Here is a 25,361-nt window from a genome sequence, read left to right on the forward strand (position 1 = left end):
CTACTCTTGTAAGTAGTCAGAAGTGCTGGAAACCTAAATGCAAGACCTGTGAGCTGCATTTTGGACCCAAATGAAATGATTCTGCTTGAGATGTGACTTTTCCCATTATGCGTTGCTATAACTATTGGGCAGAATGGTAAAGGACCTGCTGGAGTGGCCCTTAAAATGGGTTTTCAGTAGGTGGAAGAAATCTGGCAACATCTGAACAGAATTCTCCCTCCTGTGACCTTGCAGTCTGAGGGATGCTGGCCTGTGGCATTCGTAGGGTTTCCTTGCTTTGTTTTCAGGCTGCATAAATTAACCCCTTCTTTCTACTCCTGCAACTTGTCCATAGGGCTGCAAAGTATCTGCTGTAGAAGATGCCTGACTTCCATCTACAAAAATGAACTAAGCAGTGTCAAAATTGGGAGTAATGGATCAAGTGAGATATTGGTGTAAGGGGTTTAGGGTTTTTTGTGATTTCGGGTTGGTAAGTACAAACCTCAGAAGTTGATTACAGCAAGAATTCAAGTGATGACTAGGAGGAGGGCTGGGTGGAGGAGCGGAACAGAACTAAATCTAGAGTAGTATCCAGGCTGCTACCAAGTCCTGTCTCCGTGGCCACGAGGACTGGTTTACAGGGTACCCAAAGGAGAGATTTCTTTGCAGACTAAGCTCTTGTCCAGTTAGATGATGAGGCCAACACCTTCTCTGGTACTCATAAATGTACCTTTAACAGAATGATGGTGTGCTCTTAAAATCACTGAAAACTCTTAAAATCAATAAAAATCCATGTTGTGGGATTTTTATACATCCAGCTTAATGGGTTCAGACTGGAACTATTTCTTGATCTCTTGCTGCCCTGTTTTCAGCAGCCTCTGAACACCCTGTAGGCCATTGCATTTAGATGCCAGTATAATTTGGTAAGGATTTGTCCTTTTTAATGGTTTCTTTCCCACCTCGCTTTTTAAAGCTGCTCTAATTCCATATTGCCCTAATTGTGATATGCAAATTTTAAAAGGAAAATCGCAGCCAATGTATTTTAAGATTCTTATGGGCAAGCAGCCCCCTGCTTAACGTGATAAATTTGGACAGCTTTTCTCACTAAGGAAAATAAAAAGCCTTCCAAATCAAGAAAATTATATAAGCAAATCCGATGAGTGTACTCTAAAATTAAACCTGCCTCACAAGCTCTGGGGCCTTCAGTATGAAACCAATGAAGACTATTTTGGGGATACTGTAAAGACTTGCCTGGGGGGTGTCCAGTGGTGTCCTGAAATTCTCTCCCTCCATTGATCAACTTGCCCATTTGACGTGACCAAACGTGTAGGAATATAAAACTGTCAGGGACCATCCTTGCCCAAGACCAGCCCCCCAACATCCTAAATGAGCCACAATAGGTATTTAGCCCAGAAACTTCAAAGAATCACTGGATAACTTGTCCCCTACCCTCATGCAACTCCTGCCGGGCAGCATCCTACTCAAAGGCATGACTCCGTAGCACAGTTATAGCTTGGTGTGGCTTTGCTGTGGTGGAGCAAAGTGAAGTATCATCATCTGTGACCAAAGATGTCTGGTGTGAGCTTCCTAAGCCTGGAGTTTGCGAGCTGTGTTACGTGCACTCTGCAAATGATAGTTATTCTAGGATGAAGGTGTCAAACCGAGTTGCAAAGGCTTTTACTTGTCATCTTGCCATAAACCCCTGTCTTCTGTGCTCCATGTGCATTGTGAGGATCCCTCTTGTCTTTCTGCTGTGTCTTCATCCTACTTGCTGTTTTATTATCTAAACTCTTCTCCACTTTGCAGTCACGTAAAGCATGTTTTTCTGTGGTACATGGCCAAAGCTGCTTTGGAGACCTCCATTCCCATGCTGTGAGCTGTGTTTGGAAAGGGTCAGCATTATCCTCCAGGGATTTGAGTGCCTCCATGAGGTTTCCCCATGGGAACTCTGCTGCCAAACTCCCTTCCAGTTTGGGCTGGGAGAAGGGAAGAGCCTCGTCTCTTCGTGCAGTTGCTAGCGCAGTATCTCCAGCCACAGCACGATTTAATTGACCTCCTTCTTAGCATTTGTGCTGAGTTGGCTTTGGGCTGTTGATAGGCTGGGGTGATCTTAAGGGGTTCATGGCACTTCTCCTGGCTGAAGCCAGATATAAACACCTGCAAAGTCTTAGCAGGGAGCATGTCTCACATTATGCTCTTAATTCTTGTTATGCCCAATAGATCTGTCAACTCAGCCGCACAAGGTATTTCCATCTGGGAAAAATCTCCCCTAATTTTATTTTACTCTTTTATTTGCAGACTGATGACAGGTTTCTAGCAAACATACAAAGCATTTGTTAGTGTTGCTATCCTTTCCCTTTGCCTGCGTTGTTCTCTTTCTTTCTTGGCCCTTGGTCCTCCTGAGCTCTTGCAGCCAGGAGACACTGAAATCACAAATGTGCAAAATACAAGATGGATAAACATCTTAATCTCACGGATACTTCAATCTAAATGTTTTCCGAGGCCCTTCTTCAAGAAGGATTAGCCGGTAACAGCGTCTGAAAGGTCGTAACCTTGCTTCGACTTGCTCTGCTGCTCAAGATGCTAAACGCGTGTGAAAGCTTCAGCAAAAGGCCTGAGATGCCATCACTGTTCTCTAAGGCTCCAGGGAGCATCTGTGTGTCCTCTTGGGCTTTGGACATTCATCTTGGAGCTCTGCCTGCCTGTATTAGCCATTGTGATAGCGTTGCCTAGAGCGCCCAAATGTGACATGTATCAACTGGCATTTTGGCTGCACTAAGTGTAAGATTTTTCCAGTGTAGGTTTATATCTGTTTTTTTTTTTTCTCTCAAGTGTGCGCATATTACTGTTATGATTTATTTTCAGGCTGTAGCTGTGGTTTTATCACTTGAAATACTTTGGAAACTTGGAGGGCTTTTTTAATTAGTTGCAAGCCCTCTTTAACTTGGAGGAAAATTCCAGTGTGAAGAATGCTTTTGATTCACAAAGAAATCATGTTACAGAGCTCCGGTAGAAAGGTTTCCTCTCATCTTTGCATTATTTGGGCCTAACTTTCCTCCCTGAAGCTGCCATTTGCTTTGATAAAGTTGACTTTGCTTCTTGACAGCTCCAGAATAGATTAGAGTTTGTTATTGAAATGTCAAGACAATCAACATGGATATCCTTTGGCAGAAAGCTGGGTGGGAAATCATGAGCATGGGAAACTAGTCTTGAGTACTTAAACCTTTTGACAAAGGGTGGAAGAAATGAATCGGTATAAGCTTACACAAATAGTGGTTTTGATGATAAGTAATAGCAATAGTTGTGTGCTAGGATGGGTTGTTCTTGCTCTCTTCTACCCTGAGACCTGTTAGTCAGCCTGTAACAACAACGACAAAAAAAAGTGAATGGCTCCCAGTTGTTCCTTTCCTATAAAATAAAATGTCTTTCCCTGATTTTATTTTCAGTATTGCTTATTGCTCCAGCTGCGTATACAAGTTATATGCTGTTGGGGCACTTTCAACCACTGCTATTTTGGGGCTGGAGAGGGGTAAACTAGAGGGATTCCTTTCTCCACCACCAAGAAAATAAATGTCACTCTGGGGATCGTGGTGGAGAGAAAGCTGGCAAAGCAAACGAGATCCTGCCACTCTTGTTCCTGTGGTTCAGCCTGCAGAATTGCAAGTGTAACCCATGCTAACCCATGCTCGCGGGGTTTCAAGGAAGTGAGGTGTGAGACTTGTGGGTTAACATTCCTTGGGGATGCAGGTCAGGGGATGCTGGATGTCTCCGTAACCTCAGGGAGGGCTGGAGGGAGCCGGGGAGGTCGGTGAAAGGCTTGGCAGAAGGCACACGCGCTTGCAGGGTTGAGAGACCAAGGCTGGGGGTGGGACAGTTTTCTTGATGTGGGGCCAACTGGAAAGTCTCAAGTGCAGATGAAGAAAGGGGAAGGGGAATGTGATACCGTCTACCAGGGAAGGACGTAAAACCTAAGAAAGAAGGACGTAGCCAAGTTTTGTCGCAGTGCTATAGGGTTTCAGCTGCCGCTTCAGCAACGCTGTTCTGCAGTGATTTGCTTAAAGCGCTGGGAACTCTAGTTCATGTTCGTAGAATAGGCCAAAGAGATATCTCATCTTGGCTTATGTATCTGTTTAAACTTAAAACTTCCTTGGATCTCCTAATTATTTCCCTTTAACTTGTATTCATACCCCTCCTTTCAAATATGCTTTGCCACAGGATTCAAGGGAAAACATAACTCATTCTAAATCAGAGTGCAAGCGGGGTGCAGGTGGTGGTTCAGCCAGCTTTCAACTTCTTTTGCCCTGACTTTTGTCTTCTGCATGTTATTTAGCATTGAGTGGACAGCTCTGGTCCTGCTTCTCACGTGTATAAGCAGAAAACCTGCTGGTTATTTATAGGCAAGTTGTTTCTTTTCTTGGAAACATAAGCCTGTACTCTTGCTCCAGTATCACTGTTAATAGTTTTTGAGATTTCACTGTATAGCTGAGCACCTTTGTGACACTTGGAAATTAAGTTAGGCCTTTCTCGTTTTGTTTTTGTTTGTGGTGTTTTGTTTTTTTTTTAGCTTATTGGCTCTAATTCTGATAGGTTCCATGTAGTTGTCCCTGTGTCATCCTGGGGACAATGACTCAGTCTCCAGACCCACTGAAAGAAGTGGGATGTGGGAATTGTAAAGCAAGCCCACACGTGTTTTGAAGACAGATGGAAACTTCATTTCAGGCTGGAGCTGCTCTTGTTGTGAGTAGCTCTAATGAGCATCTGTTGATGGAGTAGTCCAGGGAGGGGGTTCTCAGTGTTCTTTATTACTGATCATGTTAGGATATGCGGGACTAAACTGAAAAGGAAGGTACAAGTTGTTCATGAAGACTGAGAGCAAAGTTTACAGAATATGCTCAATGTGTTTTTTTCATTTTTCTTTTCCTGTTGGTAGTATTTCCATGTCAGACAAATTCCACCTGCACTAAAGTATTGTCACAAATAGATTTATTATCTGATTGTTGATACATCTGATTGTTTATACGTGCCTCAGGATTTCCCTGATGTATGTACCCCCCCAGGTATAGGCTGGAGTCCCTGGAATTTGCTCGTCCCTTGTAGCACGAACACAGTTTCTGGCAAATGCATGTGAAAACTGAGCATAACTGCTGAAGTGCATCTGCAAATGAATCCAGAAGCAGTGTGATTTAATGCTAGCACCTAAAGCATCTGGAGATACCTTTTAATACACAGTTACAGCTAATGTAAGACTTCACAGCTTAATTTGGGAAACTTCAGAGGTAAGCTGTATGAGTAACTTAAATCATCTCCTTTGTGCATGCACACTGCAATGGAATTTTGTTTCATGACTGCATGCAAGTTTTGTTCTGCAAAATCCTTGCCTCTTTCAATGAATGGGCAATTACTAAATATTTCTTTTTTTTCTGTTCTCATTAACCACATGGCCCCAGGGCTTATTTAGAACACATTATCCAGGTTCTGTACTTGATGGAAAACACATTTGGTTCCTCATGGGTGTTTTTAAGATGCTGTCTGAGACACAGAGCTCAAAGAGAAAGCTATCAAGAGTCCACTTATCTACAGCATCCCTTCTGATGCTGAAAGTCAACTTTCTTGTCATTACTTCTGAGCACTTAGAATTATTATAGGTCATCCCATGTTTAGTTGTTATTACTAGGGAAACCCAAAGACTCAGTACCTGGAAAATGAGGCATGCTAATGACTTGTGAACAACTGTAAAAGCTGTTTGACTGAATTTGTCTTCTATCGTGGCCCTGCTAGAACAGATTTTAATTCTCATGATACTCATAAGATCATAGTTTGCTCTTCCCGTGGTCCCCTGCCTCCTTTTCACCTAGTTGTCCTGAGGGAATGAAGACAAGATGGGAATTTGGAAAAGAATATCTATCTCATGCAGTGCTCCTTTGCAGAATGTGGTCGCATAACCCTTTTAGATAGAATTGATTTCCTAATGCATACACATAATTATGCTGATGTTTCCTGGCCCTTGAGTGGCTGAATTGCAAGTCATTTGTATATAACAATTTTGTTCTTTTCACTTCTTCCACTTCTAGTTCTCAAAGGAGTTCACAAGGAATAATTTAGATACAAAACTTTCAAATCTCTTCTTCATCTCTGTTTCACCTATGGACTCTAAAGCATTCTGAATTCTAGAGGAGTTTAGGGATATAGATCATAATTACTTCAAATGAGATGTCAGCTAAATGCCTTTGTGAATCTGGGAAAAACTGATCATCCAGCCCTGGACTGGGAGATGGATCATGTATTTTCAGACCACACAAACAATTTATTTTGTAAGACAGAGTATCAACCTGGGTCATTCTTGTAGAGTGAGTGCAGAAAGTGCACTGGTTGGTTTTTGTTCTTCCCTGTTGGTTTTTCCCAAATGTGTAGATTAATGGGACATCTTTCGGTTGGAGCTTCTGACCTCACTATGGTTTCTCACAGTCAGCTGAAACCTCATGCCGTTCCATTCATTCAGCTGTAACTTGATAGTCTTTCTAAAGGAAAAGATTCAAATCCTGCACTGTAGATTTGTTGAGGAGAGTGGACCCAATGACATTTCTGGGGTCTAAGGAGTAAAACTATTCAGACAAAGGGAAATGGGAAGTATTTTCCTTTTTCTTCGAGTTCTTTGGGGCTGTATGCTGCATTAAATACATGGCCACCATCTTCCCCTTCAATCCTTGGAAATGGCCATTATATGGCGTATTGAAATGGCACACTCGGTGTTACAACGTGGCATTTTTATATATCTCTCAATGCTATTTGGTAGACGGAGATAGGGCATCATGTAGTATGCACCCACAGAGCTCATAGCTTACCTCCAAGGCATTTTTGGGTAAGCAATGATTTAAGGGCTGTCTTCCTGCTTTGCTTGCTTTGCTAGCTGTTGGTGGGTGGTTTTGAAAACGGGAACTTGCACAAATTGGTTGATGATGTTTGGGGTAACTCTAAGCCTGTGGATTCTCTTCCCAGACACAATTTTTCCTCAAGATGCTTTCTAGCATGTTTTTTTGCACTTTTTACTTAAAATTGAAAATATTTTTCCCTTTAGATGTCTGCAGGCACAGGGAAAGAGCGGTGTAGGGATTGGCATAGGAATAACATTGTGTAGCTCTGCATTTGTTGGGACTTCTTGTCAACCATGAGCAACTTGAAAATCAAATGGCTTCCTCACCTGGTTTGCTACTTCCGAGGTCATATTTTACAGGCAGTGATTGTAACTTGAGGCCTGCTCTGAGCTTGTTGGAATCCAGATGAAACAGTCCCAGTTTCATGAAGCATATGTCTCACAGAGCTGGGCAACCGTTCTCTGCTAAATGAATATGGATACAACCACGGCATCCCACAATGCTGCATCTTTATGTCCAGTCTTAAAGCGAGGCTCTATCCCCCTCAAAGTAACTTGAAATCTGTCAAAATGTTGTGAAGAACAGCTCTCACATTTGGTAAGGATTGGGCTGGCGAGGTGCAGTGTGACATAATATGTCTTTGCCCTCCATAATCTTTTACCCCTTCCAACATCCAGGCACACAAGAGCCGATTCAATTCTTAATCTTGGTGTAATGAAACCACCTCGTGGTTTCTGTATTTTGGTTGATCTAAATTGGGATGGCAGGAGTTCTTGAATCCAACAGCTTTAGGTTATTTTAGGTGGTGAAAATCTGCCATTGGCACTATGGAAGGCATTTATAAGTTACAAGCTAATTATGTAAAATGAACACTGTCCACTTGTTAAGACCATCTTAAAGTTTCATAATCTAATCAGAATTTGCTATGTATAACACTTGGCTTGTTGTCCTCCCCCCTGCCTTTTTAATGCAACTTAGTTGGATGGATGGATGATCAATACAGGAAGGGAATGCTTTCTTTAATACTGGTTGGTTGAGTGTGCCCCACATACCTTTTTAATACAATGCATAAAGGATTTTTTTTTTTTAATTACTGAGCACAAGTGCATTGCTTTGAAAATGGATGATATGCAGTCCTGTCTGCTAAGCAGCACTCAGAATAAAGCTTTGGGTCTCCCTGGGCTATAGTACTTCGGTTAACATGACTTTTTGCTTGTATAAACACTATATTGTATCACAAAAAAGTTGTATATGCCAAAGTCACTAAGTATTCTGAGGGTATTCACTTGAAGTGTTGGCAAAGGTAGGTCTGGCTGAGGTCCTTGCCAATATTCTGTAGTCCAGTCACCTTCAAAGGGTAAGTGAGGGTCCTGCCAGCAGCACAGGTCTGTTAAAGACATCATGGCTATCAATATCGATTTATTCATCACCTGTGATTAACCACTGTTACAGCATCGGCTTCCCTCCCACAAAATTGTGCATGGATTCAATCCTTTGGGGAACGGTTGCATCGTTCCTATAATGGTGTGGGACCTGGGCCTTTCCTGATGGTGGTGAATGGACATCGGGAGATTGATGGCAGATGTTCACATTGTTTGTTCTTTCCCTCTTCCTCTTGCTGAGATAAATTGTGGTGTGAAGGAGTGGTGTTTTGGGGTGCTGAGGGAGATCAAGGGAAAGAGAGCAATGTTGTTCAAGGGATGGCAGTGGGGGAAGGACCATGCAATGCCCTTGCACCTGGAGCAGAACACAGTAAGGTTTGTGATGTTGGTTGGCTTCATGGGAACCTGTTCTAGGGTACACCAGTGAGAACGTTGTCTCCTGCACTGGTGGTTTATCCTTATCTGGTGAGTTTGAAACCTTGGCCAGAGCTAGTTTGCTTAGCTGGAGATCTGACTGCTAAAGTTTCATTTGAGGCTTGTAAAACCTCAGGACTGCAAAGCTCCTTCAGAAAGACATTCATGAGACACCTTTTGTCATGGGATGACCTTTATGCAAGAGCCTTTGAGTATCCTCCTGTTGAATTTTGTAAGGAACCAGCCTCTATGTTCACAGTTAATTCTGTTCGGGCTCAGAATGAGGATAAACCCATCACCATAATCTCTCATGCATCCTGCTCTCTCCAGTGCCCAGAAAGTTTGTTTTTTCACCTGTTTAGTTTTTAAACCTGCCACGAGGATAATATGACATTAGAGTGGAAAAGCTATCGCTGTTGTGCAGGGGAGGAATTGCAGAACCGTAAACTGCTCCCAAAATAGATCAGATGATGTGTCAAACCGCCCAACCATCTAAATACTCCACGAGCTGACCTCCGTGCGATATAAAATAGGGGCTGGGTAAAATGTTTTGGGTGGAGGTGAAAACCCCCTTCTGCCTGAATCTGCACGCTTGTTTCTAGTTGTTGTCATTTGTCCAGAAGTTGATTAGGAGCCAGTCTCTGCTTCCAGCTGGGACCTCCAGGTCCTGAATATAAAAACGAGGGCTGGGGAAGGAGGAAGCAGCTCATTCTCCAGTTGTTTTTCTGTCCCAATGAACGCGAGCAGCTCTTTGCATTCACTCTGCTTCCCTCGAAGGTTCAATTTCAACCCCTCCAGCTTCTGAGATTTGTGTTGTCTGGAGAGTAACCTTTATTTTCTCTTTAGTTGCTCTGCTACTTGAGCATGTGTGTGTGCATAGGGATATCTCCAGGCAGTGAGGGAAGCTGCTGCGTTGGCTCCAAGGAGTTTCTTCCCTGGCTGCCAATCTCTGTGGTCTGGGCAAGGGCAGCTATGTAACTGCAGCATCTGCCGAGAACAGACAGGGCAGTGTTCGGGAGGGACAGCACGATTTATCCGACAGAAAGGCTGGTGGAGGGGGGAAAGGAAGAGGCCAAGTCCTGCTGTATGATGTGTGCTGCAGAGCTGTTAAATTTGGGAGATAAAGGCATAACAAAAGGGCTGGCTGAGGTGTAAGGGAGACAAATGGGCGATTCATTACAAAGTCAGATGCGTTCCCTGGCAGGGGCGGGTGGGAGAGACTGACACTAACACATGGCTGGCCGCGCTGTCGCTGGAGCCGTGCGAGGCATGCCCACGTCCCGGCGCGCTGAGGGCTGCCGTGGGTGGGAGGCTGGCTGGGGACGTGGCAGGATTGCTGCTGGGACCGCGGAGGTGGGATTGCCGAAAGTGAGCGTGGCAGCAATAGCCTCTCCAAGGAAAGAGCAGGGTGCACCGGCTGTATGAATCCATCAACCCGGTGTTGCAAAGTGTTAGTGTGTGGTGTGTGCTTGACACCATTGGGTCGGTTCTTGCTGTCATCCGAAGGGTCGGAGAGTGCGGGTGGGTTAAATGCTGCAGCCGAAGCAAGGTCCTGCAGTGCATCTTACAGGCGCTTGTCTCGGTGCTGAGAACATAACTGCCATATGGGGCTGAACCAAAGGCTTCTTCAGCCAGACGTGGACATCTGGGGAAGCCAAGGAGAAGTGGGACAAGTGATGTGTCTCCTGGTGTGTCCTCCTCGCTCCTGGCAGTCAGTGGTTTAGAGGCTTCCTGAGCCAGAGGCTGCGTTCAAGCCCTCACCCACCTGGGTGAACCTCCCTTTCCTGAATTTGTCTAATCCCTTTTGGAATCTATTCCTATTTCTGGGCTTCACAACATCTGGTGGCAATGAGCCTTGCAGTTTAATGATGCGCTGTTTGGAAAACAGGCTCCATTCTCGGAATGTTTAGCATTTATTGCTATTCTTTTAATGCTGCTCCTGGCCTGAGTCAGCAGGTCTGATCCTTTCATCGCCCTGAGCAAAGTGCTCCCTGTGGAGCCCCCAACCCTGGGCAGATCTGCAGGGCTTGGTTAGGCTTCATGTCAGCAGTTTGAGCCGTAGAGAAGCCAGAAGGATGGATAGGAGGAGTTTTGGGAACTGGAACTGCCCTTGTGAAGGAGTGCCCTTACCCCATGTGTGATGCTTTCTGATGCCTTCCTTGTAAACCTGCTGGAATAAATACAAAGCAGCAGCAGTGCAAAAAGCACAACGAACAAACATCCATGGGGTTTTTTGGTTCTCTTTGTTTAGATTTCAAATGCTAAATATCCTTTGCTATGAGCAACTCTCCACGGAGAAAGGAAGCTACCAAAAAAGACCATGAGGTTGGATTTCCTTTTCTTGGAGCAAAAACCCAAAACTCTTGCTTCAGGTTTATATCACAGAGGACTTTGGGCTTTATGGTAGGAGCAGATGTAACAGAGTTTGCACATGGCTCAACTCTTTGTTTCAAGAAAATCGTGCCATTGAGCACCTGGCCTGTTTCCTCTGGTCTGTTGTCTTTTGCTGCATTCCCTTGTGTGATCCATTACATCTGTGGTCTTCTCCTGGTCCTCAACCCCACCAGAAACAATTCAAAAGCAAGGCAGGGGGGAGGGATGGTTATGTGTATTTTCTGTAAGTGTGATCTAGAGATGTCCCTTGTTTTCTATGTCATGGAGAGCTCTCAGGCCCAATTCTAGATTAAAATGAACTATTCTAACCCCATGTCAGGGATGGAGCTGAGTTGTTTTTTACTGCAGCAGGGATCTGAGATCCTGGGATGGCAGGATTTCCATCAGTATTAAAAAAAAAAAAAAAAAACAACAAAACAAACAGAAAACAAAAAACCAAAAAAAACCCCCCAAAAACCCCAAACAAAAAAACCCCACACCACCTTCTCCCCTCAAAAAACCAAAACAAAAACCCACGCCAACCCACAAAAAAACCCCAAACAAACAAAAAACCCACAACAATCAAACAACCCCCCCCCATCTTACGGTAGTTTTGTCTTCCTGCTGCAAGGAGGTGTTACTATAGGGCACAGATATGTTGTGTGTGCGCATCTCTCACTAATTTGTCATGGAAAATATTCTGAAAACCTCTTTTCCTCCCCCCACATGATGGTGAGCTAAACAGGTTAAAACAAGCCTTTTCTTTTTTTTTTTCTCTGAGCTTATTTCTTCATCTTCTCCATTGCATTGCTTCCCACTTACTGCTTCCCTGCACCAAAACTCACAGCTACACGTTGCCTACGGTCTAGTGGGACCTACGCCAAAAGAAATGATGTTAAGCTGGGGGAAAAAAAAAAAAAGCAGTGGCTGGGATAAGGAGCAACAGTAGATCGCAGGGCGGGGGTCCGGGAGCTGTCCAGCCGGGGTGGGGGACACCGGTGGGGGGGTAATTCCTGGCACAGGCTTCCAAGGGCAAAGCTAATGCTGTCTTAAATCGGGAGCGAAAGCCCCTATTGCTGCCTGACCTGTGCATTCCACTGGCACCGCGGTTCACCAGCCGGTTTTAAGTTGGGTTGAAAATCCTTCGTAAATCTTGCTGATTGCTGTTTCATTCTTGAGAGGATGAAGGGGAGAGGAAACAGCCTTCTCCTCCTCTTCTCCCCGCCTCCTTTCTCCACCTCTACTCACTTACGGAAAAAATGGGTTGTTCCAGAGGAATTAGGTTGCTGGCAGCTCTTGGGGCCAAGCTACCTGGGACCTCCCAGCCAAGGGCAGCTAATAGTCATTGAGTTGTAAAAACTGAAGATCCCCTCCTCAAAAACCCAGCGGTGTTTTCTAAAGGTGTTTTGGTGCTGGGAACTGTTCAGCGCAAGCCACGGTAATCGCAAGGGAGTATTGCAAACGCTTGTAGAGCTGGTCCTGATGTGTGCCCTCTCCTTGTATCATTTCCATGCTGGTGAATATTAATGCTGCCACTCAGGTATTTGCCTAAAATAAAAATGTCTTTTGATCTGGTGGACTGGAAACTTCCTGAATAAGGTTTGTTGTAAGGAGATTGGGGGGGAAAGGAGGAGAGGTAGTTCAGCCTTATGGTTCAGGCACACCACCAAGGGCTGAAAGATCCAAGTTTGATTCCTTCCTCTGCTGTGGGGTTTCTCTGGGATTGCTTGTGCCCTCCTCACTGGGGGAAGGGAGGCAGAAGGGAAGGCAATGCTTCCATACTTCAGTGGAGTGCTATTAGCTGTAATTCGTAACCTGTGCAGGTCTTCTGCCTTGCATGGGTGGGAAACGCTGCAGCAACTTGAAGTATTTGCTTGTGGTGCTTCTGGTTGCCACAGTGCAAAAATAGCTGTTCCTCACGGTACCTTGGTCCCATAGGTCCTACACAGGAATGCACCATAACGAGAACATCTCCAGCCCTCCACATCTGAACTGAGTCACGTATTCCCTGCTCATTCACCGAAGTATTTTTCCTTCAGTTGCTAAATTTTGCCCTCACGTACTATGTGCCAAACTTTTTTTTTTTTTGGTAAGTTGTACAGGAGAAGTTGAGGGCATGTTTTGGCAGGAAATTGCATGGAAGCTTATTTATACATGCAGCAACCATTCTGTATCTGGGAGGCAACCATCCGTGTCTTGCCCCATTCACAGAAAAATCCCTCCTGAACTGATGTGACAACTCCTTTGTAAGGGTGTTGGGGTCCAGCTTTCTTCTCAGGGCAGGACAGCTGGCCTGGGGAGGATTTCACTTGCTTGGACCGCTGCGTTCAGCAGCCTGGGAGAAGTCCTCCGGCTTCTGTGTGAACTTTTAGCTAAGGCTAAAATGGGAAACTCGGACATAAATTATCTCTGGGGTAACATCTGGGCCTGAAAAGAGCTTAATGATTTGGGATCAGGGTGGCTGCTGTCAGAGTTAGAAGCATTCGGGAGAGCAGTGTTGGAAAGGGAAGAGCTGGAGATTTGCACCAGGAAATTCTTTCTTCCAGAAGCAGCTGTTGTTCCTCTTTTTGCTGGATGCTGGAAGTAACTCTTGCTAGGACCCGAGAGCCTGGCAGGTATGTGTAGCAGGATCCTCACATGCCCACTCCTCTATCCTCTTGCCCAAGATGCTCAGAGGAGGAGAGCCCAGAAGAAACCAGTGTGTAGATCTATCCAGGTGGAGAAGTAATTGAAGAAAATTTGAATGACTGATGCCTACAAGAATCTACACCTTCTTGTCTCCTAAAAAGAAAAAAAAAAAATAGAAAAAAAGTCTGTTTGAGCATACTTCATCAGGCGTCTGATGGAGACTGATGCTTCCTTCCCTGGTAAGTGGGATCTATTGGGTTGGAAATTTCCCCCATGCTGGAGCTTTTCTCCTCTCTATCCTCTTAATTCCCACCACTCGGAAGCAGGACCAAGGACTTGAAAGCATTTCCCTCTGTGAAACACACGCTGTCTGTTGGAGCATGAGCGTAGGGTATGGCCGCTTTCCACCTGCGTGCAGTGAGGTTGCAAGGCCCTATTGCCCATAGCATGTGTTGGTGGAAGTGTGTAATGTTGTCTCCATGATGGGGGCTGTTACTTGTTTCTTTGCAAGTAGAAGCTGCAGCTGAGATTTGGGCACTACTGACTAACGAGGAAGACCACATTTGAGGGGTTGCTACCTAAACAAAAGCTCTGGGAGTGTGTACCATGCTATTGAGAAGAAGATAAGGATCAAAATAGCAATTGGGATAGACTTGTGATGAGAATAGCTGGATTTGTTACTTGAGTTTCCAAATGTTTTTTTTGCTTTGTTTATTGGTCTTCAACAGTAAGACACCATTGTCTGTGGAGAATGACATGGAGAGCAAAAAGGAGAGGTGACCCACAAAGCAGAGAGTTGGTTGGGAAAGACCTTGAAGGAACAGAACTAGCACGTGCATAAGAGGCAGTGGGCCGTGGATGATGACAAGGGGAGGAAGCCTTGCAAAGTGCTAGGATAGATGGAGTTTTAGCAAAAGCTCTTTTTGATTTCTAGGTGGAGTGTAGGCTGTTTAGCTCTGTCCTGTAAAGCCCTGGATGGTCTGCGTTTTCTCAGGCTGGGAGAAACGCTTGTCCTCCTGTCACCTTCTTTGACCCCCACAATGTCACAGTAGATCGGTGGAAAAATTACACCGCGGAAGGGTTGAGCTAGAAGTGAATAACTCTAACAGAGCAATCTTCATGAAGGGACTTAACACTTGCTGAGATGGCAGGATATTGTGGAAGCCAAGAAATCCTTGCTGAGGTTTGGAGAATACCTTGCGTTATTTTTCTGTAAGGACTTAAGGGGATATGGGATTCTTTTTTGCATATGTATTAGCCAAAGTAGGAAAACTTTGGCTTTGTAGCTCAGAGAATGGCAGAGAATTTTGAAACCAACATGTGTGGCTTTGGATTTTGTGGTCTAAGCAAGGCAGCAATAGACATGAATGCCTGAATGCTGGGGTGAGTAATGTGTCTTGGAGCAAAAATACTGAGTTCTGACTTTGAGGGGTAGAAAGAAAATAGAAAACTAATTATTTAGTAGCAAAGAGGAGAAAGCCTTCTCTGATCCCAAATGATTTGGGGGTCCACCAATGCTTCTGACAGCTCTGGGAAGAGCAGAACTGAGGTTGGTGAGCGCTCTTCAGATGGTTTCCTCCAAAGGATGTTGAGTTAGTGTGAGTACAATGGTGGCATTTGGACCTGGGAACACTTAAAGAAAACCAAACAACACAGTGCAGAATGAGATAGTTGATTCTTCAATGGCCAACTCTTGCTCCAAATATGAAGTCTTCATCACTCCCCATGGAATTCACAGAGTTTTCTTGGACTTCTGGCTTCTTATACTTCAAATAGCAATTAGCCTTTGGGGGGTGGTGGGACAATGGTAAATCAATTTAGAAAAGCTTCTTCACAGTGTGGGAGCATGATGGTGGGAGAGAGAGGGGGCAACTGAAGGTTGTTGGATGCAAAAAATAATAATATAGACCTGGTGTCCAGCATAACTCCGTCTGACTCCTTGAGTTGTGGAGTCATTAATTTATGTATTGCGATGAAGAAGGTTAGTGTTCAAGCTGTCAACTTCTCAGAAACTTTTTTTAATTATTAAAAGAAAGGAAAGAAGTGGTGGAAAGAGAAGAAAAAGGGTTGAAAGAGTAGCAATACTGCAGGAAAGACATTCATGAAAAAAGTGAAAATAGAATCAATTTGGTCATCGTACAGATGTACCAAAGATAAATCTTCCGACAGAGAAGGAAGCGCTGGGATAGGAATGCAATATTTCAGCAGGTCTGTCATTCCAGGCGGGTATAGCAGAGGCGTTTCCTTGCAGGAAAGCAGCTCACCTTGGCTCGCGTCTCTGGCGGCACTTGCAAAGCAACTCTTGAGCACGTCAAAACTGAGAGTGCACTCATGGGTGTATGCAGGCGCCTTGTTTCTGTCTCGTCCCCCTGAAGTTCTCATCAGGAAAATCCCCAGTTAAACAAGGGAAAATACATGGACACTGATGAAAGAGCGAGCTGACGAGGCAATAAAAACTCTTGAGTTCTGAGATGAGCTGAAAGCAGGACCCATCTTGAATTGCCTCTCTGGAAGGGCAATAATTCCATGGTGCTACAGATAAAACTTGGCTACGCAGCTATCGGCACGAGTTGTGCTGTGGCAGGGGCTGTGTTTGGGATTTCCTCCAAGCCTGGGTGATTGGAGTCTGAACTCCAGGACAGCAAAGCAATTAGCAATGTTTGACATGAAGTTCACAACCCAGGCAGCCGAATGCCACCAGTAGTGTATGTGCAAACCGGATAGGTCTTGTTATTTACAGCTGTTGATAATAAAGCTTCTGGTTTCCTGGCTTCAAACCAGTGATAGATTGAACTGGAAGGAGAATAGTGCAAATGATGTTGCAAAGGTTCCTCTCAGCTGGGTGGGTATGGCACTGAGCAAGCAGGTCCTTCCTGAGGTCTGGACAGTGCAAGTGTGCCACTCTGAGCAGAAGGCAGGCAAGGTGCACAGAAGATTAGGTCAAAGTCTGAAGCAGAAACAGTTTCTTGATTTTAGATTCATATTGCTCTCATAGAGGCCAGAGTTAATTTCCAGAGAGTTAAAGCTTCCTGGGTTGCGTGCAATGCCCTGTTTGGTCTCTCTTCAGGTTCCTAGTGGACAAACACACCTTCATCTCACACTCAGCCCCCTCGATCCAAAATAATACAATTGCACAGAGTGCTGGCTGGCGGTTTAATTGTAACAGTTGTGGATCGGGTGTGTATAAAATAAAAAACACCCCCCCTTCTCCCCTATCCCGAAAAATTTCCTTGGAAGGAACAGCTCGGTCTTTGTGAGGAGCTGAGAAAGCATCCGACTCTGACACCGTTGCCTTACGGGACCTCACTCAGCCTAGGTTGCATAAAAGGGCTTTATAGGATTATAAAGGTTCCATGCAGCGGCAGCTCCAAGGCATTTCAGGTGGGGGCACCGGCTCTCCCTGGCTCTGCCTGTGCTTGTTTATTATTGATGCCACGCTCTGAAAAGTGCCACCTCACCCGTCTTCTCGGGGCTGCTGGAACGTGTGTGCAGAGCTAAGGCTGCTGCGTCGGTCCCCCCCCTGCTGAAATGGGCACACATCCAGCGCTGGGGAGGGAAAACCGATGTGTGTGGGCACGTGCGCTGCTTTCGCTCATGGAGGTCTTCACTTGGAAGAGCTTCATTGCTTGTTTGCTAGGAAAAGCCCCTTTCCCCTAAATTTACTCCTTGTCTTGTTCTGGAGGTGCTTGCCTAATTCACTTGCTTCGCTCTGATTCAGACCAGCTTGAAAGCCAGTGAAATTAGTCTGTGCAATAAGCCAGGCAGCGATGGACGTGTCTCTGTTCAGCGTGCGCATGGCATGATTTGTTTTTCACCAGTTTGGATTTTCATGTCCCCTTTTCTCTAATGGGTGAGCTGGGTCAAGAAACAGGAGGTGGGAGAAGCTGTTCTTCTGCCTTCCCTATAAGAACATCGTGCTGGTGTCTTGTCTTTTGGGTTGTTTTCTCAGGAAGGGGTGAAGTGGGTGTCTACATGGTGGCCCAGCTTTCTCAGCTCACCATGGCTGTTACCCACGTGTCACAATATCAGAGCTGGTGAACTTCTACCTAAGCCTTTTGTACAGAGCAGTGAAAATGGACATTGCTGACAATTGGTCCACTTAATGCTTCAATTTTCTGTTGTTTCCCAGGACTTTCCATCCACTAGTTCTAAGTGGCTGCTGGAAGCCTGTCCTTTGGCTTTGTGCAGCTCCATGAATCCTGTTTTCTACCTTCTCCCTATCCCTGGCTCTTTATTGCATTTTTATTTAGGTGACTCTTACTGGGACCCACTTTGGAGATACATGCAATTGGGCTGTGCTATCAGCAACTACTCTTGAAGTATCTCAAAGCCAAGCACTTAAGGGGGAGGGTGGGGAAGGGGTTCAAAATCGCTAATTGCTCCATGATCTTGGCTGTAGGATCAATTCCTGTATCCCTCCTCACTGCGATAGCCATCTGCTACATGATACTTGGAGCTTACGTTTTCCAGAACATTTAGCTGAACAGTACCTGCTAAGTCAGAAAGGTAAATTGGGGAGGGGGAGCTGTAGAAAATGCTTTTACGCCTCCCTCTCTCTCCTTTGCCAGCTGAGGATATCTCTTGCACCAACTGTGAAAGCTTGCAGGAATGAACCAGCAGAGCAGAAGTATTGATGAAGGCCAGGAACGAATGTCCTGGAGATTTTCTTCACTACTGTGAAGCTCAGACCAAGCCACCTTTCTCAGGAACAAGCCTGCTCAGAGCTTCGATTAACGAGGCACCAGGGCTGGGTGATGTCCCGTCTCCTTGGGGAGCAGTCAAGCCTAAGCCCACACTCTGTCCCAGTTCAGAGCAAATATGTAAGGGTTAACATTGTCAGTCCTTCAGATGGAGATTGCTATTTGGCTTTTAGGACGTTTTCATCATTTTGGGGGAGCAGAATTTGTGGAAAAAACTAGTTTTTTGAAATTTACACTGGTTGCACTAGTTTCCATGTTTCCCACAAGTCACTGACTTCATTGCAGTTTCTTTTTTCTTGAAATCCTAATACTTTTGAAAGTAATGGAAGGAGAACATTTCCCTGCCCATATCTGTTCCTCTAAAAAAAAAAAAAACCCAACAAAACCCAACCAAACCCAGCAATTTTTTTCTCACCTCGTTAAATCATCAGTAATGACTGGATCTGTATGGGATGTTGCTGGCTGTGGCTCAGGTCAGGATTTTGTGCCCATTGCGCAAGGACGTTTGGGAGTTAAAGCATCCTCTCTGCTTGCTCTCTGGGACTGTGCTTCTGGCATAATGTATCCCACTGATTAGAGAGAAATCCTCATTAAAAAAAGAAACAACAATCCACCGTTCCTGTAGGACAGGAGGGGTTTTAAAGGGTTTCCAGGATCCATCCGCATTCAGCGAAGGGGGTGAACATGTGCTCCCCTCCTGTGCCCACCACCCTATTTACCTCGGTGGTCCTGCACTGATGGGGATGTCTGAGCCTGTGACCCATCCCCATCCTCGCCTGTGCAGGACTGCAATGTTCCAGCATGTTTTCAATTCTGGCTTTAAGCAATTCTTCCTTTTTGGCTGGGGAAATGTGTCTTCAGATCCCTCAAAACCCTACATAGTGATTCCCATTGACTGCGTGGACTGGCACCTGGCCGGAAAAGGGCAGAGCCAGGAGAGTGGGGTGCGGGCAGCCCGGCCAACAAACCGCTCATGAGCCCAGCAGATGTTCCTGCAGCCTCTCTGCTCCCCGGGGCCGATGCCAGCCTGGTCCTTTTCCAGCAGCTCGTCACTTGACACCGGGAACAGTACGCTGGCTTCTTTTGTTGCACATTGTACGAGTCAAGGACCTTGTGCTTGGAGAAGGCAGGGGAGGGGAGAAGGCAATGAGACACGTATTTCTTCAGGTCATTTTTTAGGTTTTGAGCTTGTTCTCCCTTGTAAAAGCTTTTGGCAGTATCGCCTGCGAAGCGTATCCTGCTGTCAAGCCTCAGGCTGTGGCTCGCTAGGTTTTATGTAAGGATCTCTTCTGCTGAGGGCAGGGTGGCTGTACGTGCTTTCTCGGTGTGTCTCTTGGGATCTGGTGGGACAAATCTCTATCACTTCCCAAGCTGGTTCTGGCTCTGCTTGATGTGCTAAAATGATGTATTTTTTTTTTTATGCCCAGGAGAGTGACTGTAGTGCTCTTGTATTTTTGCTAGTTAGGTATCTTCAATTATTTCTTCCCTATTTCAGTTTTCAACACAGTCCTGTGGTGGTGATTGCCAAGGCCTTATGTCCAAACAAGCTCTGTGAGAGCTGGTAGAGAACATAAATCCAAATATTGCTTCTTGCCCTTCTCTTGCTCCCACCTTGCACACACACTGCAGAGAGCCTTGCTGTAAAATCACTCCTTGCCCAGGCATCGGCAAGTCCATATGGGTGCTCAGCTGGGGTGAGCCCAATCCCACCATAGCCCCCATATCTACCATGGGCTGTATTTCTCTGTCCTCACCACTGTGCCCCCCTGTTCCTCTGTTCCTCTGCAGGCTGACGGGGAACGAACCCCTGACCATCCTCCCTCTGACCTCAGAAATGGAGGAAGCTGCCGTCAAAGCCCACTACAAAGTCTGTGACCGCCTGAAGCTGGAGAAGAAGCAGCGCAGGATGTGCCGGCGGGACCCTGGTGTGGCCGAGACCCTGATGGAGGCCATCAGCATGAGCGCGCTGGAGTGCCAGTATCAGTTTCGCTTTGAGCGCTGGAACTGCACCCTCGAGGGTCGCTACCGGGCCAGCTTGCTAAAGAGAGGTGAGCGGAGTGGGGGGTCCTAGTCAGGGGTGCTGGCACCCCCTGCACCCATCGGCTTCCCTGGCATCTTGCAGAGTGGTCATCCTGGTGCATCCTTTGCCAGTGGTGTGTCACCACGTCCCCAGAGGTCCAAAAAGAGTTTGTAGAAGGTAAAGACAAAGCCAGGTTCAGCCCTCCATGAATGTGCACAGCAGGCAAAGGATGTGCTATGTGGCTTTTTTGTGCTTGTACTAGCGAAGTAACCCCTGTCCGCCTCCCATTGCTGGCCATGGCTCCTCTCCTTGAAGGCTCGAGATGTTCATGCATGTGTCTGCAGCCAGTAACTACGGTTGCTCCTCACTTCTGCTGGAAGTTGAGCTGTTATGGAGGGGAAGGTGTTGAAGTTCCCAAAACTGTCCCTTCTTTTTTTTTTTATTTTTTTTTTTTTTCCTATTTATTATGTCAACCTTTCAGGAAAGAAATTGAGAAAATGCCTTTTTGGGGGAAATAAGGCAAAATGGACTGTTTTGTGCTGTCCTGTTAGTGGGGGCAAGGGAAGCCTTATCGTAGTGCAGGGCAAAACCTGCAAATGTTTGTGGGTCCTGATGCTGCTCTACCCAGGGAAAAGCCCCCTGGATGTGACCGGTGGGTGGTTCCCACACCCCTTCCCAGCAGCTCAGGTGGAGACGACCAGAGGCTGAGGAGGAGTATTCAAGGAGCAGGTGGTATTTTTATCTCCTTTCCTTGTGCTACCTCATATAGTCCAGTTTCCTGCACCCTTCTAGTAAAATCCAGTTCTTATTTCTGGACTGAAGCTATTGATGCAGCAGGACCATTTTACAGATAGCTTGCATGGGTCTCGAGGGCTTTAGTGACTTCCAGAAAGTCCCACACTCAGTGATGGAGCTGGACCTAGAAACCCAGGGTCCGATATGCTCAAAGATAAGAGCAGAGGTTTGCAAAGTGCCCTCCCTCGCTAATTAGCAAGAAGGAGTAATTCAGAAGCGCTTGGGCTTAACTAATGCACTGTCACCGACTGCGGTGGAAACAAGGAAAGTCCTTATGAAACCCAAGAGGTCCAGCCAGAGCTGCAAGACGTTTAAAAATATCCCCGCATGCCAGAGGAGTCCCTGGATTAGTGGTGCCTTGGGAAAGCCAAGCACTTTCTCATGCTGACACCTGGAGGCCACAGCTTGTTCCTTCAGATGTGCCTGCCCCCGTGGGTATTTCAAAGCAGCCTAAAGTTGAGCTGCCTTAAAACACCATCGAGAACCCACCGCTCCCCCCCGCCCCCCGCCCCAACCTTGTCAGGACCCTGTGTAATAAATGGTAGCTCTGAGGGTTGCAAGGCTCTGCCTGCTGTCTCATTCTTCCATGTTTTATGCCCCTGCAACATCTCTGCTCTCCACCGATGCTGTAAATCCTTCAGATGTTGTTCCTGCAGCATAACACACTGCCCTGTAAATCTTTCTCCTCCTCTCCGGGAGCTGCTGGTTCCTGGTTCAGCATTGCAGCAAGTGATACCCCAGGGCAAAGGGGCACATGTATCACCCTCTAAGAGACAGCTATTCAAATACGTCGTTGTGGGCTTGCTTCCTCTCCCCCAGGACCATTGCAGCTTTTTAAGGAGAGGGGAAGAAAAAAAAAAAAGGCAAAAAACCTCCACATTTTGCTTAAGAAGTTTCTCTCTTCATTTTTACACTTGATCACCAGAACAGCCCGGCTGCTGGTTTGCAGCCTGGACTGATACAGCCTGTTTCTTAAAATAACGGGGGATTGTTTAAGGGACTTGTTATCCTCTTTGGATACTCGCGAACAATTTTGGAAATGGCTGAAACTGGATAGCCGCGGACGGCAGGCTGTCGGTGCACTGGGGGTTAGAATGCCTGCATTGATTTAAAGCTCATTATCTTGTTACAAAATATCTTGGTGCAATCAAATAGTGCATGGCGGAGATGGCTTTAAATCTGGCCAGAGCCAAATGTCACATGGACTTGCTTGGAAGCTGCCTGAGCTGCCTGCGGATGAGATGATACCTGTGCTGATGGGCACCGGGAATTTGTGAGGCTTTCAGGGATGGAGAAATGGGAGGAGTAGAGCTGCAGTTGATGGGGAGATTGATGGAGGGGGAGAACCTGGCAGATAAACCATTCCTCTTGGCTTTCTGTCAAACGTGGTACGCATTGTGTTTGCATGGCACTGACTTTCTGCTGAGATTTCACAACCACTCTGAATTCAGTGCTTTAAATCAAGAGGCTTTCAAGCAGGTTGTAGATCTGGGCTATCTACTAAACTGGACCACATCCAGGCTGTTTGTTGCTAATTGCAGTGTCTCAGACTCTCAGAGGAGGGTTTGCATGCCCGTATTCCATCGAGGACCTTCTGTTAGCACACCGGTACCTCTCCATTTCATAGCACAAGTAGTAGCGGTGGCAAGAGGCTAATTCTACAACCCAGGAGCATGGAGGCTTGGGATCATCTCTCTCTAGCGGTGGCATCCCTCTGACAGGCATGTGGGCAGTCTGACCTAGGGTGTAGAAAAAGCTGAACTAGCCTACAAAAGATATGAAAGCTGCTTCTACCCAGAGGAGTTCAGTGGTCTGCATACCCATGAGTTTTTTGTGCAGTGAGTTAAGTAAAAAATTCTCCCACCACTCCCAATGTGAGAGTTTGCAATGCTGAAGATGTTTCTGGGGTGCCAGAGGACATGGTCTAACTTCAGGGAGAAAACAGAGGGAAAATCCCCAAATTTGGTTTCTCAACCCTGACCACTCTTTACGGTGTCCTCAGCGAGTGTGGAGTTGACCCTTTTTTATTTTAACCTTCCTTCCAGTGAGCGAAAGGTTCCTGCTCTTCTTTTCCAGGTGAGCAGTAGAATGGTAGGACAATTCCAACCACAATCTGCCCACCCCCTTGGGAGGACCAAATCTCAGTCTTCTGGACTGGATTTTTGTCAGTCTTCTGCTGGAGTTCAGTATCGTCCACCTGGGAGTGCTTTGGGAAGACAGGCTCTGGGGATGGGCCAGGGCAGCGCCCCATGAGCTTGCTTGGACTACCATGAACCTCTCAACGAACAGTTCCAAAAATGACCTGGCAGTGTCTCTGCATGTCCTTGGTTGACACACCAGCTTACAGATATATCCACTACTGTCACAATCCACTTGTGTTATTTTTATGTGGGGGATTTCTTGAGTCGGATCCAAACCTGTTCTGGAATTGCATCTCAAATATGCAGTTGTTCATGGCTTCCATAGCTGGAGAATGAGGAGCTATAAATACTGGCATGTTTGCTTTTTATTTCTGGCTTTTATCATTTAGATCAAAATCATGGGTCTCTCTGGGCCTCAGTTTACCTATTGGGGGGAGCGGATGCTGTTGCATCCCTGCAGGTGAGCATGGAGGTATAAAAAAGGGTTGTGCATAACAGGTTTGAGGTGTAAACTGCATTTTGAGGCATTTGAGTGAGGTGCCGCGTTGGGCGACAGGCTGGCTACTCTGTGCTTCCCAGCCCTCAGGTGCCTTTTCTTAACAATTGTGTTGGACTGGAGTAGGACCCAGTGATTTTTTTTCTGGGGTAGAGAGAAGAACAAGGAGCCCTCATGACTTCTACCCCAGTAATCAGACTGGAAGTCTATGCTGGGTTCCTGCTATGTGGTGTCCCCTTGGCAGCAGCATTGCTGTACCACGGTGATGATACCTCCATGGCCTGTCCAGCTCTTGCTCACCTCTTTCTGTTTTAGAGACTGTCTGCAGAGTGACAGCCAGAGCTGGCCAGATTTCATTTGCATTCTTGAATCCTGGCTCATGCCACTTCTATCCATCATTCCTTGCTCTCCACTGTGTCCTCTCCACCATCAGTGATGCACGTAGAGCTTGGCATGATTTGACGTTGCTCAAACTCTTCTCACAATAGGTTTTGTCTCGATTTTTTTTCTTTTCATCCTTGCTCCAGCTGCAATTAAAGCCGCCTCCTCTCTCCTGCAGGTTTTAAGGAGACAGCCTTCTTGTACGCTATCTCCTCTGCGGGGCTGACGCACGCCATGGCCAAGGCGTGCAGCGCGGGGCGGATGGAGCGTTGCACCTGCGACGAGGCCCCCGACCTGGAGAACCGCGAGGCTTGGCAGTGGGGTGGCTGCGGCGACAACCTGAAATACAGCAACAAGTTCGTCAAGGAGTTCTTGGGGAGGAAGCCCAACAAGGACCTGCGAGCCAGGGTGGACTTCCACAATAACCTCGTGGGCATGAAGGTGCGTTGCAGACTGCTCGGGGTGGAGGTTCAAGCCATTGTGGGGTTTGGGGGCAATAAGGTATCGCATGTGGGTGTGGAAACAGGAGTGTTGGATGCAAAACACATGGAGTGATCCTTCTGCTGGAGGGGTGAAGTCTCAATTATGGGACTATGCCCTGTTTTTGTCATTGTGCTTCAAGAGCTGTGCAAAACCATTGGAGGGAAACCAGAGGGAAAGAATCAGGACTGTCCAGGTCTAGAAAACATGAGCTGGGGGGACAGATTGCTAGCTTTCCACAGGGAGGAGAGGGCCTTACACTGCAAAGGGATGGAAAGGCAGGTTCTCCAGGCTTACATGAGGTAGGACAAGCAGGAAGGGATTTACGCTGCTGCAAGACACGTTGAGGGATGCTTTTCTTGCAGTAGTTCAGTGGAGCATGGACAGTGTAGCATCTCCATGACAGGTTTCTTTAAAACTGGCTGGACAAACACCTGGCAGGGAACCAGGGTGAAGATATTCCTCTCTGACTGACCTCAGTCCTAAAAGTCCCTTCAGCCTTATTTTGTGGCAGCCTTCCACCCTGCCTAGAGCTGCTGGGTTTGCAGCTGACAGTGCTGGGGTGTGTAGTCCCTCCTTTTTTTTTTTTTTTCTTTTTTCTTTTCCCATCCTTATCCTCTCAGCTGCAAGGCTTTCTGCTCTTTACCCCATGTTCCTCCCATGAGGCTTTACCCTCCTGCATGGAGGCCTCCCTATAGGA

General features: G+C 46.4%; 1 protein-coding gene across 1 annotated transcript in view; it reads left to right on the forward strand.

The window, feature by feature from the left end:
* WNT9A (Wnt family member 9A) overlaps positions 1 to 25,361 on the forward strand; it is a 56,257-nt gene that overhangs the window by 17,294 nt on the left and 13,602 nt on the right. Inside the window, exons 2-3 of the mRNA XM_075144361.1 lie at positions 20,137 to 20,396; positions 24,360 to 24,622. Of these exons, the coding sequence (XP_075000462.1) occupies positions 20,137 to 20,396; positions 24,360 to 24,622 (523 nt within the window). The remainder of the gene's footprint in view (positions 1 to 20,136; positions 20,397 to 24,359; positions 24,623 to 25,361) is intronic.

Source organism: Calonectris borealis, chromosome 2 (assembly GCF_964195595.1).
Source record: "Calonectris borealis chromosome 2, bCalBor7.hap1.2, whole genome shotgun sequence".
Taxonomy (NCBI): Eukaryota; Metazoa; Chordata; class Aves; order Procellariiformes; family Procellariidae; genus Calonectris; species Calonectris borealis.